The sequence below is a fragment of the Dysidea avara genome, chromosome 9, assembly GCF_963678975.1.
Source record: "Dysidea avara chromosome 9, odDysAvar1.4, whole genome shotgun sequence".
In the NCBI taxonomy this organism is placed as follows: domain Eukaryota; kingdom Metazoa; phylum Porifera; class Demospongiae; order Dictyoceratida; family Dysideidae; genus Dysidea; species Dysidea avara.
In genome coordinates, this window is record NC_089280.1 from 17,467,156 (window position 1) to 17,486,164 (window position 19,009).

Consider the following 19,009-nt stretch of genomic DNA (forward strand, 5'->3'; position numbering starts at 1 on the left):
TACACAACAATCAACCTATTCCGCAGCAAGCTTCTGTCTTTGCGTTCACTGGTTGAACGGTAGAACTCAACCGCCTGGGTGAATAATAACAAAAGGACTTCAAAACACTACATATCCACATCCATACTGTATATTTACACATACAACATAAAAATACAGGGATGTATGTCCATATGCCCTTGTATAGTACTAAGTACATACATTATACAGCTTTCTTGATTCCTCTTTATGTTTTGCTTTAACTTCATCATAAGCAGCTTGTAAGTCCTCCACTATACATCCAAGAACATAAAATCATAGCAAACAATGAGGTGCACAGACTTACAGGCAGACTTAGCATTTTCAAGTCGAGATGCAAGGTCGGCATTTTTCTCTCGCAGCTGATGATGGTTATTCTTCTCTTCCCTGTTTTCTTGTTCCAGCTGGTCTACGTACGTGTTGTGACGCTGTGTGGAGTAAAACAGTGAACTATATCAAGCAGTACATATTAAATTTGTGCCTCTAAAATGGTGGGCATGGGGGGGGGGGGGGGAGAACACAGAAGGTAGACTCTGTATGAGGTGTTTACCACTAGCCTAGGAGCTCATTTAATGAAGCAAACAGCAAATAGAATGAAGCAAACAGCAAATAGAACAATTTTTTTTTCTCATTTTATTTGGGATCTTCATCATTAATCACACATACAAATTCTGTACAATATTTCTTATATCACAGTGACACTATTACTTTCTTCAATGAAGGACAAACAGATGCTGCAGTGCAGTACAAATCAAGGCATATTTGACCAGTAACAAAACCCACCACTGGTGTAATGATATACAGGTACACTCGAATATATCATGTAAACTTCCCATATAACATGATACAAACAGTGAAACATGTAATATTGTGAGCACATCACTTTAAACTATATGTAAAGTGAAAGGAGCACTTTATGTATAAACATGTACTATTATTGGAACTGCTCCTTGTATACAACTGGGGAAGACCCATAAGAAGGCTAAGCCTATAAATACAGGTAATTAGAATCTTGACAAGTGCTAGAAGAAAGTTTCTAACTTGATCCTTTAATAACATGTACAGGCATGTGTGAAAAAGAAGTTGACCAAGAACTTTACCTGCAATCAGCCTAAACTGTAGAGACTTTCACAGTAACAATTGATAACCAAACTAGGAAATTCCCTTCATTGCTAAACTTAGCTTGCTTGGTGTGTTGTAGCATAAATTAAATTAGTAGTAAACTGTTCTAAAGATATTTCCAATTGTGTGTGCACGTGCACGTGTGTGTGTGAGTGAGTATGTGTCTGTGTATAGTGTGACAACAACACTTATTACATCTGCAGCATAACTTGGAGTTAATGTTTCAATGTTACCTTCTGATTGAGCCTGCCATCTTTAAAACCATTGAGAATAAAGTTAAATTCATTAGCTGTTTACTATGACAACATATCATTATCAGATCTAAAACCACTACACTTGATAATAACATATCAATGAACAAATCACTGTGGTTTTGTATCTATAACATATACCTGACTTGGAAGAAATTTTGGCTCCAAATAAGTACAGTACATGGTGTGATTAAAGTAGACCAATGGTGTGACATGACGTATAGCAAAGTGGCTATTAGTGACATCGCACTACACTATACATTATGGACTATAAAAGATATAATTGTACTTTTTATTATTTTGCAACCACAAGATTCCTTTATGAGTAATGGACCTTGACCTTGGGGATTGTATTGAGTAGAATCTCTATAGAAACTAAACTAATTCATTAGCCACAATCACAACATTGAATAAATGTGTATTTGTAGGTCTCACATTGAACACCTGTTGCTATCCTTCCTTAAAAGGAAGGCATCATGGCTTAAGGCAAAATGCAACTCTGTCAAATTCACAACTTTCATTCCAAACCTTCTATAGTATGTTCACATTGAGCTGAACCCTGAAAAAACAGCTAAAAATTAAAAGTGGATTTTTTCTCAACAGTTAACATTTCTGCCAACCAGATGATTATTGGTAACAGCAAAGGTGTCAACAACAGACACGTACGGTTTAGCTCCATTACAAGTTCGGGAAAGGGCTCTAATGGACACTGTACTTATATGGCTTCTCCATAGGAAATGTATTGTGAAAATTTTGATTGGCTGTAAATATTGTCAAACATTTGAACAACAAGATTTCGAAATATTTTTAGCGGGTCAAGCAGTACTACAAATGAACCAAATTTCAAGATCGTGTGTAATTGTATCCATGAGTTATTAAATGTTTTTGAGGATTCAGCTCAACGCGAACATACTATAGACACTGCGTCACCCTGTAGACTGAGCTTTTCAGTATATTCTGTGATCACAAGCTACGCATATTCCTTAAAAGCTTAAACAAAATGAGAATATAGTCTACTAGCAGTACGCCTCTGCAGTCACTATACCATGGCCAACACATTTCAAGAGAAACAAGTCATTGCACAGCCTGCACCAATCGTCAATTACTTAATTTGATTACTAATAAAGTAATTACGTACAGATTAAAATGTCTGAATCAGTCACTATGGCATTTCAAGTACAGCCAATCCATGGCTATACTCACTCACCTGGTGGAGTAGAAAACACCGAACAATTTAAACACACAACAAAACACATACATGATGTTATATAGACAGACTACAATTTCACAAAGCATATTCAGAGTCAGCCATTATTCAGCTAAGGTAGATAGTAAGTGACCACAATGAGTGTAGTGAGTGTTTGTGGTCAAAAGTGATAATAGACTAAGTTGTATGCTACATGGTAAGCAGTCAAATAGTTGGTTACCAAAACTGTTACAACCACAAACTCAAGGAAGCAGTCAGAGCACAACTGCTACTGAAGCAACTTATTACTACTTATTACAAGAGAAACACCTGTTTTATTATAATAAACTCTCAGTTGAATTGACTGCTCAATTAAAGTACTTCATTGCCAAATGGTACTACAGCACAATAAAGCAGACACTTAAAGAAATCACACACAGCAAAGACAGTGTAGTAATGGCACTGTCATTTAAACTAATAAATTGGTGTCCTAACTTAGATTCGGCAAAGTTTGTGTCCGTCTGTCCACACCAAGCTGTGTGAGCAAAATTCTGAAGTTCATACTAAAGGTGAAGTACAGTTAGAAAGTGCTACCTTATAGGTAGGTAGGTAGGTACAAATCTGTTTGTGGCTTTGTCAAGCAGAGGATCAACTGCTGAACTGGGCTACGTATATCTGTTGTACAGTATCATGACAAATGGAAAATAAAAACAAGGGTGGTGATTATGTTGTGACATTTTAAAATTACAAATCTAGCATAAGAAAGTAGAGACACTTACTGTATTACTAACTAATAGTTTGTGAACTAGTGGGATTGAATCTACTAGACAATCAAAACATCCACAAGGTACCTTACAACACCAAAGCCCAGTTCAAAGAATAAATCACCCACTATCCGCTTCTTGAGAGACTAATACAATAATTGCCATTGCCTCATGAGATCACAACCTTGCTCTATCAAGTGTGTAACCTTGTATCTAGGATAACTGTAAACTACTGTAAGAATCAGACAGCTTAGACAGCAGGTGTCATTCCCAGTAAAGTATAAATCCTAATAGAACAGTCACTTGAATTTCACCATCACCATACATATTGTATACACCATATTTACATTGTATACAACACCTAACCAATGACTACGGTCTCTTAATTAGAAATACATTCTTTATAATGCTTGTGTAAACATTAATATTGTGTGTGCTGTATGTGTCTGTGTGTGTGATTGTGTGGGCATGTGTCTGTTCATAAGTGTGCCATATTTATGGTATAATAAACAGAAGCCAGCAACAATCTGGAATGCACTCAAATAAATTATGCATGATACATATCACTAACAGGCTGTTAGTGAGGTACTCCAAATGGATTCCTCTTCTCTTAACTACCGTTATTAATTATCTTTTAATTGGCTATACAAAAGATTTTCTTCACTAACCATAAAGTGGCATGATAGTGAGACAGTGGTGTGACTTGGTGGTGTGATGCCAAATAGTAGCCACAAAATTCCATACAAGTAAACCACCATGACCTCAAGCATCATAGTGGGTATAATCTCTATGGAAACTAAATTGATTCATTACAGTTGTGTTTAAAGAGTTTAGCTTTCAATATCCCCATAAGGAAGATGATGTGGTCTGAAGCACAAAGCACTTTGAACTGTTATGACCCTGTACCTCAATGTTTACTACACTGTACACATACATATTGTCTTTGTGAACATGAGCCTTTCCACAGTCTTAGTTTAATAAAGTGTAGTAGGGTACTCTCAGAAACGTAGGGAAGTCCAGTACAGAGCACAGTAAACATAGCTACAACATGATGGTGCTGACAAATTTTATTACATGGCTACTTGGTCTAATTCTTTCCCTAACAGTGAAGAGAGGTTGAAATTTGTGGTCTGAATCATTAGAATAAAAACACCTTCAGAGTTTAAAGTTCTTTACATAAGAATGTAAACACACACAGGTCAGTTGACCAAAACAGAATAACAGTTAAATACTTTTCCTGGAATACCACACAAAGCCGCAACACTGAGCAGTGATTCTAGTCCATGATGTAATTACACACTTGAATTTTCAGCAAAACTGAAATACATATACCTTGAAGGTTTATTTCCCAAACAAACATCACAGGGACACCTAAGAAGTATCCAATGCTGCTGGCAACATTGTTTTATACGGTATACGTACAGATTTTTGAGGGATGTAATTTTCACAGATTTCACAGTTGCTTGGCTGTCTGTAAAGTTTTCATCCTCAAAAATTAATGGTTACCATGGTTAGCTCTATGCTCTAGGTAATCTCTGTGAAAAAATGAGTGACTCTCAGAAATAAAAACACGAAAATCCTGAAATTTGTTGATCTGCGAAGATTATGTACCTCGAAATTTTGTACATATATGGTTTTTTTAAAACTCAGTTATCAGATCAAATTTTAATAAAACGTGACCCACTGAGTGAAAAACCAACTTATTTGCATAATTCTGTCATTGGCATGTTTCACCATCTTTTTGATTTCCCACATTGCTACAATGGCAAGTAGGGATTTCCCCTCATAGTTACCATCGTCACTTGTTTCACTACTTCTTATCGCTGGAACCTTACTTAATTTTCTATTGCACAAGTTTATTAATTCTTTTGTTAGAGAATCGCTTTAAATATACATCTGGCTCTGACTGCTGTATTAGAGTATCTTGATCTCACTACACAGTAGATTAAGCAAGGGGGCGTGGTACAATATCTTGTTCTCTACAGAGCTAGATCATTGAGGGGTGTGATCATTCAAGGGTGTGTGGCCCATTTCAATTATGTTATAAGCCCACTATAGCTGCCTACCCAGTACTACTAGGGATACTACAGTCTGTAAAGCACCTCAAATAGTTTCATGACGTCTAAGTACATTCCTTCAAGGAAACCGTCAATACAGAAATTAACACTTTTGCATGGTTTCATGGCATAAAGAAGACCATTTAATTGAAGATAAAAGGAATGGCGAAGCACAGAAGGCAGATATTTGTAGGAACAACAAAAGGCACATGCCCCCTGTGAATTTGTGGTGAGATAAAATGGTGTGTGTGCACTGGTTCATTTCAGAGGGGCCTTCGTTAAAACCCGGAACGGACCGGACCGGACCGGACCGGACCTGAATTTTATTGTTGAGGAGCACGTATCCAACTAAAATAAATTTCGGTGCGCTTGCAAGGGATACAGGACGTGGACTCTGTTCTTCATTTGCACTCAGGGCACGATTGTCTACTGATATCCAGAGTGGCTGATGGTGATTTCGAAGCAAATATAGTCGTATACTGGTATATACACAAGTTTGCGAAGCGGAAACGTAGCGTATTACAAGGACTGGATACTCTCACCGTAGCTAACAATGGCGGCGACATACAAGCTAGCCAAGACTGGTCATAGATAATATAGCTAACTGGACTGATCTGTATACATACCGTACGCAAGGAAATTTAGACTTAAGAAAATTTTGACTAATCAAACCCGATTCGTCAAATTCTCTCGCGTATAAATTTCCTTGCTTACGGTATGTAGATCAGTCCAGGTATATTATTTGTGATCAGTCTTACAGTAGCTAGCTTGTATCTCGCCACCATTGTTAGCTACGGTGAGAGTATCCAGTCCTTGTAATACGCTACGTTTCCGCTTCGCAAACTTGTATAAATACCAGTATACGACTATATTTGCTTCGAAATCACCATCAGCCACTCTGGATATCAGTAGACAATCGTGCCCTGAGTGCAAATGAAGAACAGAGTCCACGTCCTGTATCCCTTGCAAGCGCACCGAAATTTATTTTAGTTGGATACGCGCTCCTCAACAATAAAATTCAGGTCCGGTCCGGTCCGGTCCGTTCCGGGTTTTAACGAAGGCCATTTCAGAGGAGGGTGGACATGCGCACGTGAGCGCATACATTTGCATTAAAATTATAACTAAGCCTTCAGCAAAGTTTGAATAAACACCATTCGAAAGTGTGCTTGACGTTTAGTATATTTAGCCGGTCTGCCCCACTCTTCCCCGCTATTCCCGGCACGTAAATCGCTCTTGAATTTATAGAGGATCACGTGTGCAGTAAGTTTGTCAGTGGAATCAATGCGTTGCACTCTAGAGACACCTTATAAGCTTGTATTCGAGCCCAAAAATCGTCGAAGAAGGTATTATGATATACAATAAGCCTCCTATGCTCGCTCCCATGGAATTAAAGAAAGGAAAGCGGATGCCGCTAGCGTGTCCTCATGGAGAATCAAGCAAGAAATAAGATACCTTTGTACTCATTTTCTTCCGTTTGTCACAAGAAGCACAAGATAAATTAGTGTGCCTGTTGCTAAACAGTTTTAATCACTTCATTTTAGTCTTGGTATTTGAAATATTCAATTAACGGTAATAGTTTTCAGTAGCGCTTATATCGTGTCCACCCTCCTCTGGGTTCATTTGGCCTCTAGCCTTGTGACTGTAGTCAGACAGGCAGTAGCCTGACTAAACACGGGTTTTAACGATTTCTATATCCAGCCGCCTTTAACGATTTCTATATCCAGCCGCCTGTAAGGAGCTGTATCAATGATCATATCAATACTTTCTTGATTCACTGGTTGATTACTGGGTACTGAAGGAGCTGTGTCAATGATCAGATCAATACAATGTTGATTATCCTTGCCTTAACTGCTTCCTTATTTTTTTTAATGCTGTAATTGATGCTGAATGGAGCAAGACTATTCTGTAAAGGTGATTTTTGTCACATACAATATTTCTTTGACGCAGCATTTTTTTTTGTCACATACAATATTTCTTTGACGCAGCATTTTTAGTGGTAACTATCACTTTAAGACCAATCATGTACAGTCAGTCAACAAGAAAACATTTGACTGCTGAGCCATAAAATTCATTGACCTTGGACTTGTAATGAACTTTGAACTCTAAATAAAATTTTATCAAAGTGCAGTCATTGTGCTTACATAATAAATCTTTTATCTCACAGGTTTGTCTTTTGTATGGATGCTGTTAACATACAACCCCAGCCAGCTTCTGTACTTTATCCTAGGAGATTGCACAAACGAAACACAAGAATTGACTATATGGTTGCTATGACACAACTTAGTCTGCCAGTATGATGCAATGCTAAAGGGTGTCCTTTTTCAGATTTTTTATTATTTTTGCAATGCCATGCCACTACTGTTACAGGTGTATTGAGTCGAGTCTGAGCCATGTTATGCATATACCACTATAGTCACTACACTACAAAAGGACATAGTAGGGTAGCTTATTCCATTTTCTATAGCCACAACAGAATGGTCATTCTGTTAGCTCACAAATTCAAGAATACAATCTTAGACATCAGGAAGAACAATATATACCGTTTTAAATTCCAAATGAACATTTACTCTACAGAACAAGAGCAACTAATTTCTCATTACCACAACAAAACAAAGTAATAGCTAGTAGAGTACAGGAAATACTTAGCCAAATTGACTGTTCAATTAGAGTGTTTTACAGTCTGACAATAGGTGCTACTATGACAACAGGTGCTACTACTTGAGAAACAGGTACAACAGATACAGGCTGTATGTCATGCACATGTAGCTCTGTGTTCACTGTAAACAATTTCCATAGTGGTACGATTAGTTAGTCTGCATACTAAATGTGCTCAAGGCTTTGATCTCCATACCTTATTCTAACGTCATTCATTTATTCGCCCACTATAATAATTATATTATCTGTAACACAGAAGAAAGTTTTATGAAAGAAGATCAAGTAGGTACAGATTTATTACGCACAGTGGCACCTCCATTATTCCAGCACTGGGTACCATGAAAATCTGGACTGTGTACACTCTAGAATATAGAATTTCAATGAAGTTGAAAATACTCTAGTCGTGCCTATCAAAATAAGTCAAGTGCCATGGTTGATACCACAGCATTAGCAACTGCCATAATTCTGGTTTTGTTGTACGCTTACCCATGGAACACAGGGGGAGGACAGAGGTAAATACACAATCCATGCATTATACAACAGTACCAACTGTGATACGTCAAAATGCATATGTAAGGCCAAAGCGGCTGGAGAAATCAGGCCAATATAGCAATAGCCGTTATTAAGTTATGCTTATCTGAAGGCATAAGTTGAAGTGTTGTAGCAATCATAATTATTAGCACTGTAAAAATTTTGAAAATTCAGATAAGTACAGTACTAGTCACAAATGGTTGGTGATATGTAACATGTGTAAGTGGACAACAGCTATATGTGAGCGACTTCAGCTCTCAAACTGCACTGCACAATTACACCACCCAACCCACCTCAACTGTAGATTGATACTTGTCCTTTGTATCATGTAGTAATTGCTGAAGAACTTCTCTCTCTTCTTTAAGCTCATCTGCTTTTAGTGAATGCCTATAGTAACGTTCAAAATCCACAAATAGTTGTTTGAGCAGTTCAATCATTGGTTCCACCATTGTGTCTGTTAGTGCACCACCCTCCATCCAGATTTCTAACTGCTGAGACATCTCTTGTGCCAGCCCCTGCACATAACCAGATATCTGTTGCTCCTCTTCACCTCCTTGTCCTTCAAATTCCACCTCCTCCAACAGTGACATGTCTGGCTGGTCCGCCATTTTTTGCGATCTTGTGACCTGCTAGTACACAAATAAAGACCACAGTATTATGAAACAGAGTAATTGTCTGTTTGTTTAGTTTTTTTGCAATAGCATACAGTATTACATGTGTGACTATTCTATTAGAGTGACTGCTGTATTAGAGTATCTCAGGTCAGCCTCTCACTTACCAAAGGGTGTGGTCACCATTGCTTATTTTCACTGTGCAATCATTATAACTAGACAGATGCAAACAGCATCGTGGGGCGAGCCTGAACATATTTAATGGGAGTATACATAGCAGCAATAGGTAGTTGATGATGAGTGTATATTCAAGTGAACGTGGTAGCACGATGTGATGAAACAGAGATAGCTCAAATGAGATCTTGCTACTGTTTGTAAGTGGTATAATATATGCATGTAATATTAACTGCATTATAGCTATTGCAATTCTCTAGGTAGCCAGCTACTGATTGTCATGCAGTGTTCAACTGGATGGTGAACTCAGCAGATTTTTTTTGGCTATAAATAAGAGGGACTATAAATCCCTTTAATGTTATAGACATGATTGTACAGTGGTCAATTTATAAGAAATGATCATCTACACCATCTACACAAAGGTATAATAGTACCTTGGATATTAGGTATTAGTATAGTCAGGTGTAGTATGAAGTACCTAGTTAGCCATAGGCTATCAAAACACACAAATAGCTAGTAACTATAGCTATAATAGATACTTGGAATAATAATTATTAGTGTGCATGGGAATGCGCATGCGCTAGTTTGCAATAATCAAAAATCTTTCGCACATTTTGAACGTTGATGTACCATCAGTACTAAATAGTTATGGCAGTTCAAATCGCAGAAGAAATGGACGTTTCAAGTATGGAAGAATCCAACTCCGCAACTGTTCATGGAGTGTTCGTTGGTGCCGTTTCGCCTGTAAAAGTGAGTCGAAATACTCAAAGATCATACTTTGAAGCGAAACTTAGTGATGGTGTAAAGAGTGCGCGAGTGGTCTCTTTCGAGCCAAAGCTTCGAAATGAGATCGAAGAAGCAGGGAAGGTCAGGCGTGGTGTAGCTATTACTCGTTGTACTGTGAAGCGGCCGAAGTTTGGAGGTGATGATTTGGAAATAGTTGCTGGGAGTAAATCTGCAATAGTCAGTTCACCTAAAAAGTTTAAGCTCAGTGACGATGCAACTGGGGGATCTGGCGGTGATGCAGTTAACTACGTGGTAATTGATGATTTACAGACTTTGCGTGAACACCAACGGATCAATGTAGTTGGGAAAGTAGTGTCTTGTTCTTTACCACAAGAGTTGAAGGGGAAGACTGGCAGTAAATATGTAAAACAAGAGGTCAATATAGCAGATTCGACAGCTGTCTGTAGAGGTGTGGCATGGGAGCAACATGTGAGTAGTTTGGAGGAAGGACTAAGCTACAAATTTGTAAATGTCACAGTGCGGTCATTTAATGCACATAAGTATTTGTCGCTTGGGGAAATGTGTAATATAACCAAGGTTGAAGATATTGGTGAGGTGGTAGATGACGATGTTGCTGAAGAACCTTGTTCAACAGTGGTGAAAGGAGACATAGCGGTAGTGATGAATATTGAATCATATTCAAGTTGCAGAAACTGTAATTCAAAAATTGGTGATGTTGGTAAAGCTGTAGTGGAGTGTGCCAAATGCAATTCAAAAATGAAATTGGCAAGGTGTGCTAAAGCGAGTATTGCTCGTGTATTATTGGAGGATGAGAAAGGAAATGAGCGCCAGTTGACCATGTTTAGTGATGTGCTTGATGAAGTTGCACAATGTGGGAAAGAAGCCAGCCATTGTGACAAAATAGAAGATCAGATATTGTCAGCTCCAAAGCTATGTTATACAATTTCTACAAAGGAAGTGATCACGTCTGTATGTACTATTGAATAATTTGTTTTTCTCGGTGTGATCATATTAACTTCTTAGCACTACAAAATCATGATTGTATACATGTTTTCAATAATATTTTGAATTGATACTTTACTAATTGATGTAGCTATGGGTGCATGCATGGCATTTATTATTATGATCTGAGGCTTGGTTAGCTTTTGTGATGCAGGCGTTGATTGGAGCTTAGGTGACCTTACCGTCTTGTTATAGGTGTTGATAGCTATACACAATTGTGAAATCTTGGTCTATATATTTATTCGTGCTTTCTTTCTGACATGTTCATCAGTCCAGTGTTGATAGCTATCTAGGCCCGGCCGGTGAACTGAATGGATACCGCTAATTTCATTGTTCGTGTTGAATACCAGCAAAGAGCCGGCTCCCAACATGCTTTTGGAATGGTATATCCTGCAGATAATAGCAGCGTTTTATGGGAAGACGAGTATAACTTAGACATAGAACCTACCTATGGTGCAGATCGAGGTCGAGGTCACGCGGCAGTGGCACGTGATGACGAAGACTATGATGATAGCGGCGAAGAATATGATTTTCTAAGTGATGTAGAAGATGAAAACTATGAAACTTTTTCAACTGATGGAGAGGATGATAACTTAGTCAATCCTAGAGAGATAGCTATAGACTTTACACTACCCCAAACAATAACAGCTATATGCGTCATTGTATATGGTTTACGTGACCTGTTTATAGTTGTCATAATATTGTATTAATTTGCATAGCTATAGCTACAGTGTAGCTAGTTGCATTAAATTCAACTTTGATTGTGCCGTATAATTTTAGTACTTATAGAAGTGTATACTAAGTTGATTGGTTCTACTGCCTTCTTTAGTCCCTAGTTATATACAGATCAGTGTGATGGTAACAATGATACAATATAGCTATAGCTAGTATACACAGGGTTGTCACCTGATTCTGATATATTCATTACTAAAAATAGAATGGTGTGAACAATTAAAACTAAGAACATGGAAGCACAAAAAAATTATGTAGGTGTGTCATTGTGAACAACACTAAATCAAGGTGGTGACAGTGGCATATCAAGGGTATAGAGTGATAGAGGTGGCGATGGGTGTCATACTGTGTGGCGATCAAGTCACATTGTGAAATAACAGTAGTGTATTATCTTCTGGTGGTGGTGATGGTGTTTGCAATGAAGCTGGTGATGGTGTCACCTCATTTGGTGATGGCGTCATATTTTGATGCAATAATGGTACATCATGAAATGACAGCCGTGTTTTACTCTCTGGTGATAGTGTCACATTGTGAGGTGATGGAGTCATACAGTACATTGGTGGTGATGGTGTCATACTGTACGGTGGTGATGGTGTCATATCATTAGGCGATGGTGTCATATTATTAGGCGATGGTGTCATATCATTAGGCGATGGTGTCATACTGTACAGTGGTGGTGATGGTGTCATATTATGAGGTGATGGTGTCATACTATATGGTGTTGGTGGTGATGGTGTCATGTCATGAGGTGATGGTGATCTAGTAGCAACCATAGAACATATTGGTAGTTGCTGATGTGATAAGGTGTACATCTCACGTTCAGGTGTTGATGGAACAGTTGTTGAAGAAATTGCAATGTCATCTTGTGATGTAGGATACATTGAAAGGTCTTCATTATCACTAAATTGTTGCAGAGATTGCAGGCGGCTATCTTCATCAAGCCTTTCTTGTAATCGTGCACTGTTAGCAATGTTAGCAAATCGATTAAAAGAAACTGGTGAAATAAATAATAGATTGCTCAAATGCCTTACTCTAGAGCAAGCAACAAATGATAATCCTGCAGAAAATTCTCGTTTTCCTATATCTATTACAACCTTGTCTAAAGTGAGGCCTTGAGCTTTATGGACTGTGATAGCCCATGCCAGCTTTAATGGCAGTTGCAACCGTGAACATTGGGTACCACCAGACGACCAAGTACGTCGTAAAGGAACAATTGGAACAGTGTTATCATGAAGAGTAGGGCCAGAATAGTTGTCAAATTTTACCATCACTGCTAAAGGTAAATCTGGAGGGGCACCAGTTTGATAACAAATTGAAACTATAGTGCCAAGTGCTCCATTGACTAAACCTGCCTCAATCCATAAATTGGCAATGAGCATAACACGAGCAGTGGTGGCTATATGAATGATGGGATCCAAACCACCTGCATCATCTGTTGATGCTCTGTGAGCATTAGGGCCACTGTGTATTGCTTTAATAGCAGCAACAGGTCGATTAATATCTCTCAACTTCATCAAGTTATATTCTGCTACAGCCTGAACAGTTGGAAAAAGATGCAGGGCACAGTGAAATGATGACAAATCGTGCACTTTTGAGGGAATGCGTTTCATCAATTCTTCCCAGTCATGCAAAGATGTTTTAGCATTTCGTAGCCGAAGAAGAATATTTTTGAATAAAACTTGTTCAGGGTTATCACCATGCTGTCGCATAATTTGGTCTAGAACAACAGCTTTGCTAAAGCAGTGGTAAGTTGTACTGCCTAAATCTGATAAGTCATTCCGAAGTATGGTGGTGTATAATGGCAAATCCATAACTGGAGATAACTGACCAAAATCTCCAAATAAGATACATGAACAGCCACCAAGCATGTATTGTGATTGTTGAGGGAAAGTCTGTCGTAGACGCTTGTCGACTTGACCAAATAATTTCCTGCCCACCATGGACATTTCATCAATTACAATGTACCTCACTTCTGAGAATGACTGCTGCATAAGATGCAGTTGTTGACTGTGTAAATCTTTAAACTCTCCCTTGGTAGGTAAGTTAAAAAGAGAATGTAAAGTGTATCCCTCAATATTGTATGCTGCCACACCAGTAGGTGCTGCGACTCGCAGCTTAGATTGTAAAAGGAGTTTTAAACAATTTATAATATATGATTTACCAGTTCCTGCAGTACCAGATACAATCATGTGAAGGGGAGAGGTATCATTTGATTCAAAGTGCCGTTTTACTGTGTTATAGACTAACAACTGCTTACCTTGAAGCAAATTTGGATCTACATTGAAAGTATTGCTTACATGAAGAGGTGACTGTCTATGGGTGGAAATAAAGGATGGAACTTCGTGCAAATTTGTGTAAAGACGTGATGAACATGTCCAGTCAATATCATCAGTTGGATCGGTTGAGGGCTGTAAGTCTTGACCATGTTGACAAATATACATCCATTCCTGAACTTCTCTAACAGGCTGATTTTCGGTTTGGTTCAACTGGATCTATATAACATGCAATATGAATAATTGCAACAGTACATAAACTATGAGAGTGTGTTGAACTTTTAAAAGTCTTAAATGGTGTACATCAAAGAATTAAGGACATAGAGTGAATGTACCTTATTGCATCACTAGTTGACTTATTGGCTTTTAGGAGTTTATTGGAGTATTCTCTAACAGTCTGTTATTATACAAGCTTCATATAATGTTATTTTGACATGGAAACATAAAGCAAGAGTGCATAATATTAGTACAAAGGGGGAGTGTTGAATGGTGTATACCAGCATAAACACACTGTTGCTAGTGGCGATTTAACACGATGTTGTGTCAATAATCCCAAAGGTAAGTGTCATTGCCTTGGTTTAATATGCACATCCTTTCAAAGTGCTTACCCTGAAAACCCTCTACATGCACACTAACACAAACATTACAGGAATGCAATAGTGCAGCACTTGATACGTATAAACAATACCTCTTGTTCTTCCTCTTCAGTATGGCACTCTGCTTCAATTCTACGGATATCTTCTTCAAGGGAAGGTGGCACATCAGCTGACAATAAAAACTGTTGATATGCCTCTGTAAATGTACTGCTATCCTTTAAAAGGTCAGACAATTGCCTAAATTTGACATAAAGCATCAGTTTTTGTTGACAATATTGCTCAAAATTTGGTCCATTTGAATCTGGAGAACAATAAGGCCTTATAATCACAATGACATCTTTTCTTCTGCAACGAGGTTCAGTAGATGGGTCTTTTGGCATGATATATGTTTTGGCAAAAGTTAGCAGATTTAGTTCATCAAATGTAATGGGTCGGTGGATATAGTGGTCCAGAATTGAAGGAGCTGTTGATATCTGTCCATCCTGTACGTTTTGGACTAAATGAGAGCCATCAAGGCTTAATACAACAAAGTCTCTGGATGCTTTAAACATAGGAAGCTGTAATAGGAGATGGCAAGTTTCTTGTGCAGAGTAATCACGTTCACCAATGGTATTAATAAGCAACTTTTGTACAGCAGTAACAGAACTGTTACCTTCTTTAAGGCTATTGACTATAGTGTGAAACGTTTGTCGCATCGGTTCAGAACGTGGTTCACATTTGGTTGCATACTTTGCACAATACTCAACCACCTTTTCTTTGGAAATAAGGTATTGCATATCAACATTGGCTCTCCACGCTGAAAGTTGTATTGGGTTATAGCTATTGACTAACGGATCATTTCGCTTAGTTAGTAGCTCACATACTCCATCAACATGTACAATTGTAGTATCTCCTTGTAATGGCTTTGGGTATCCAAATCTACACTGTTGTTGGCCTTGTTTGGTTCGCAAGCAGTAACTGGTAGAACATCTGGTGTGCCGTTGACAAGTAGATACAAGCTCAATTAGGTCAGCATTATAGTCCCCTATATCAGAGTAAGGACGACTGCATACATGTGGATTAATTGATGCATTAGGTGCATTATCCAAGTTGCTACCATCTGGTAGCACAGCTGGGTTGTGTGTACAAACCAAAGAATCAATAAAGTTGATTAGTTGACGTCTAGATGTATTACCATCTTCCAAACTTTGTTCAACATTCGGAGCATTACGAAGCCATGCGACACCATGCACATGTGGGCTACCTCGGTGTTGCCATTCAAAGCGATACCAAAAATCGTAAGCACCAAGAATACCACTATAATAAACTTCAATAAACTTTTGAAATCGATGATAAAAAAACCAATCTGCCAAGGCGGGGTTTTCTATCAAAGCACCACTCTGTCTAACATTTTGTTCACCATAGAGATGCGACAATTCAGGCCAGTGTAAATCAGCTGCACTGTGAGTAAAAAAAATTGTTGGTAAACCAAGTGTATCAACCATGGCTATGAGGCGAGTTCTCTGTTGCATCCAGTACTGCCTAGTTCCTCTAAGGCTAGCAGCATAACGTAATACTCGGTTTGAAAAATTTTCTCCTTCATTAGCCATCATACTTTGCAGATCTTCTAGTGTTAACTGCCCATCTTCAGGATTGTGTCTAACATAGACTTGTCCAGATTGAAGAGCACGCCACCTCATCTCAGTGTTTAAAGCAAAATACCTAAATCTGCAATGTTTCGCAAATCTGCCATCATGATATAACATTAGATGCTTAAAATATGCTCCTATAGTAACAGAGTTTAAACGTGGTGCTAAAAACTCAGCTTTACCAGTAGGAAAAAGAACAGGAAAAGCACGGGTGATGTAACCTTCACATTGAAATTCATTTAAGGGATTTTGTCCTCTGGCTGGCCATGTTACTGTAGTTGACTGCAATGAATTACTGATATTCTGTTGCTCAGTATTGGTCTCAGGAATAATTGGAACAAAAGTCCTACATACATCTGGGTCACACTGGTCTTGTATTGGGCCTGTTGGCAAATCAGCATCAGTAGGATCAGAAGACACAGATATAGTAGGTATATTTGTTAGATGATCATTTTCAGGTAAAGTTAACAGATTTTCGTAATTGATTGTAATATCACTGAAGTATATATTATTTGTTATCAACCATTGTAAGGCAGTCAGTACCTTCGATCTACGTACACAGAAGTCATGATGGCTATGAGAGCCTTCTTTCCTAACAATAACAATATCCAAATTTGATGGTAGACGTGGTAATTGCATAACAAACGAGGGAACATCCTGGGGCAAATTTATGACATGGCCACTATACCCATACTGTCCATGCGGCAAACGATAAATGGACATTAGTGGTATCACTGGGGAAATTAGCATTTGTTCAACTTCTGACAATCCCTGCATAAACAGATAAAGGTTAAAAGGCCATTGATTAACAAGGTACGTTATTACTTACAGTAAGTTCCGGTGGAACTGATCCAGGGTCCAAATTATTAGCGGCAGAAAACAGCTTTGGTATATGGTTATCATTGTGACAACGCGTACATGTGCGTGCGTCATTTACTGAAATGGTTGGGAACTTCTCATAACAGGTTGAACATCTGACTGGATCCAATGAAGCTAATTCAGCATGAAATTCCGCAATCTTAGAAATAACAGCAGGGTCATTGTATGCTGGCAATTCGGCATCTTGTGATCCGTTGATGTTTACATCAGGATTTGTGTCTGTACCGAGATTCGAAGCACTATCAAAACAAATAAAATCAATGTTAGCATGGTACATATACAAATCTGATAACACAACGTAAACCATAAGCAAGCAAACAAAATTATTATGTAGATAAATCAATGTTATTGTTGTGTGACTGATTCATTATTTTACATACTAATTCTGCCTTCTCTGTTGCAAGATTGTGTCCCTTTGCCGAGCATATCTTGTTCTGGAGTATTCTCTGTTTCTCCTTCGTCTTTCTTCAGCTTCTTCTGGTGTTTCTCGGTCCCTTCTCAATCTGTACAGTTGTCTCCTTCTTCTAAGCCGTTCTTCTGCATTCATTTATTTAGCCAACCTTAGTTGATTTTCATATTCACGCGCTGACACACGTGTTTCATACGCTGTAATCTACGTCGTATATTTCTCCGTGACATGGTCGATGAGACGAACATATATGGAAGTGCTGTAATCTACTTCGTATATTTCTCCGTGACATGGTCGATGAGACGAACATATATGGAAGTGCTGTAATCTACTTCGTATATTTCTCCGTGACATGGTCGACGAGACGAACATATATGGAAGTGCTGTAATCTACGTCGTATATTTCTCCGTGACATGGCCGATGAGACGAACATATATGGAAGTGCTGTAATCTACGTAGTATATTTCTCCGTGGCATGGTCGATGAGACGAACATATATGGAAGTGCTGTAATCTACGTCGTATATTTCTCCGTGACATGGTCGATGAGACGAACATATATGGAAGTGCTGTAATCTACATCGTATATTTCTCCGTGGCATGGTCGATGAGACGAACATATATGGAAGTGCTGTGATTTACGCCGTTTATTTCACGGTAAGTCCGTTTATTTCAGGGTCTCTTTCCGATTTCTTCTGTAGTTTTTTGGGCATGGTCGCTGAGACGAAAGTTACGTGGGCGACTCGCTAGTGTGGGGCTCGCTCAGGCTCGCCCCAAATACAGCAAGACCAATACGGTGCTGGGGTCAACATGTTCAAGTAAATAGATTGTTAAGAGGTGTGGTCCCCGAAATCGATTGTTATTAGTCAACCAAGATTGTTAATGGGTGTGGTCTTGAACCTATCATGAAGTTACAGGTATCTATGGGTGTACAGTACCTTATACTGTAGGCATAAGTGCTTTAAATAATTTTGTGGCATCTAAAAATGTTGTTCAAGGTAAGTGTTAATGCAGAAAATTAACGCTTTGATATGGTTTCATTGCATGAGGAAGACTACAAGCAAGTATTCAGCCTTGCGACTGTGGTCAGGCAGACTGACCAAAATTCAAGTTTCAGCAACTTTTTTAAAATTCTCTATCCGGCCACTTGTAAGTGTTTTCTTGTAAGGCAACATTTTAGACAGTACGCATCCATTTGGGGGGGGGGGGGGGGGGGAGGGGTCTCCTACTTAACCCTTAAACCTACGGAGAACTGCATGTTTACATAATACAGGCATGCATGGGCAGGGTAACTTAACAACTTCTATAGCCTAAAATTACACATTGATCAAATTTCTGTTCACTGGGTTGCTACGAGAAGTTTAAATGAACACT

The 19,009-nt window shown here is 38.5% G+C and overlaps 2 protein-coding genes across 2 annotated transcripts in view; both read right to left on the bottom strand.

Moving 5' to 3' along the window:
* Positions 1–19,009, bottom strand: part of LOC136265559 (uncharacterized) — a 34,095-nt gene that overhangs the window by 10,810 nt on the left and 4,276 nt on the right. The window contains exons 2-5 of the mRNA XM_066060434.1: positions 8,878–9,210; positions 326–446; positions 202–272; positions 16–74 (exon numbers count right to left, since the gene is read on the bottom strand). Of these exons, the coding sequence (XP_065916506.1) occupies positions 16–74; positions 202–272; positions 326–446; positions 8,878–9,192 (566 nt within the window). The 5' untranslated portion in view covers positions 9,193–9,210. The remainder of the gene's footprint in view (positions 1–15; positions 75–201; positions 273–325; positions 447–8,877; positions 9,211–19,009) is intronic.
* LOC136265558 (uncharacterized) lies at positions 9,550–18,417 on the bottom strand. The gene is made up of 2 exons (XM_066060433.1): positions 14,812–18,417; positions 9,550–14,342 (listed from the first exon to the last, which is right to left on the bottom strand). Exons 1-2 carry the CDS (start codon positions 17,122–17,124, stop codon positions 12,207–12,209), a joined length of 4,449 nt encoding a protein of 1,482 aa, XP_065916505.1. The 5' UTR covers positions 17,125–18,417; the 3' UTR covers positions 9,550–12,206.

Excerpts from the sequence above, each read along its gene's own strand:
- LOC136265558 (XM_066060433.1), bottom strand. The coding sequence starts at position 17,124 with ATGCAGGGATTGTCAGAAGTTGAACAAATGCTAATTTCCCCAGTGATA. Across the intron at positions 14,343-14,811 it reads CTGAAGAGGAAGAACAAGAG|ATCCAGTTGAACCAAACCGA; the intron begins GTATTGTTTATA and ends CATGTTATATAG.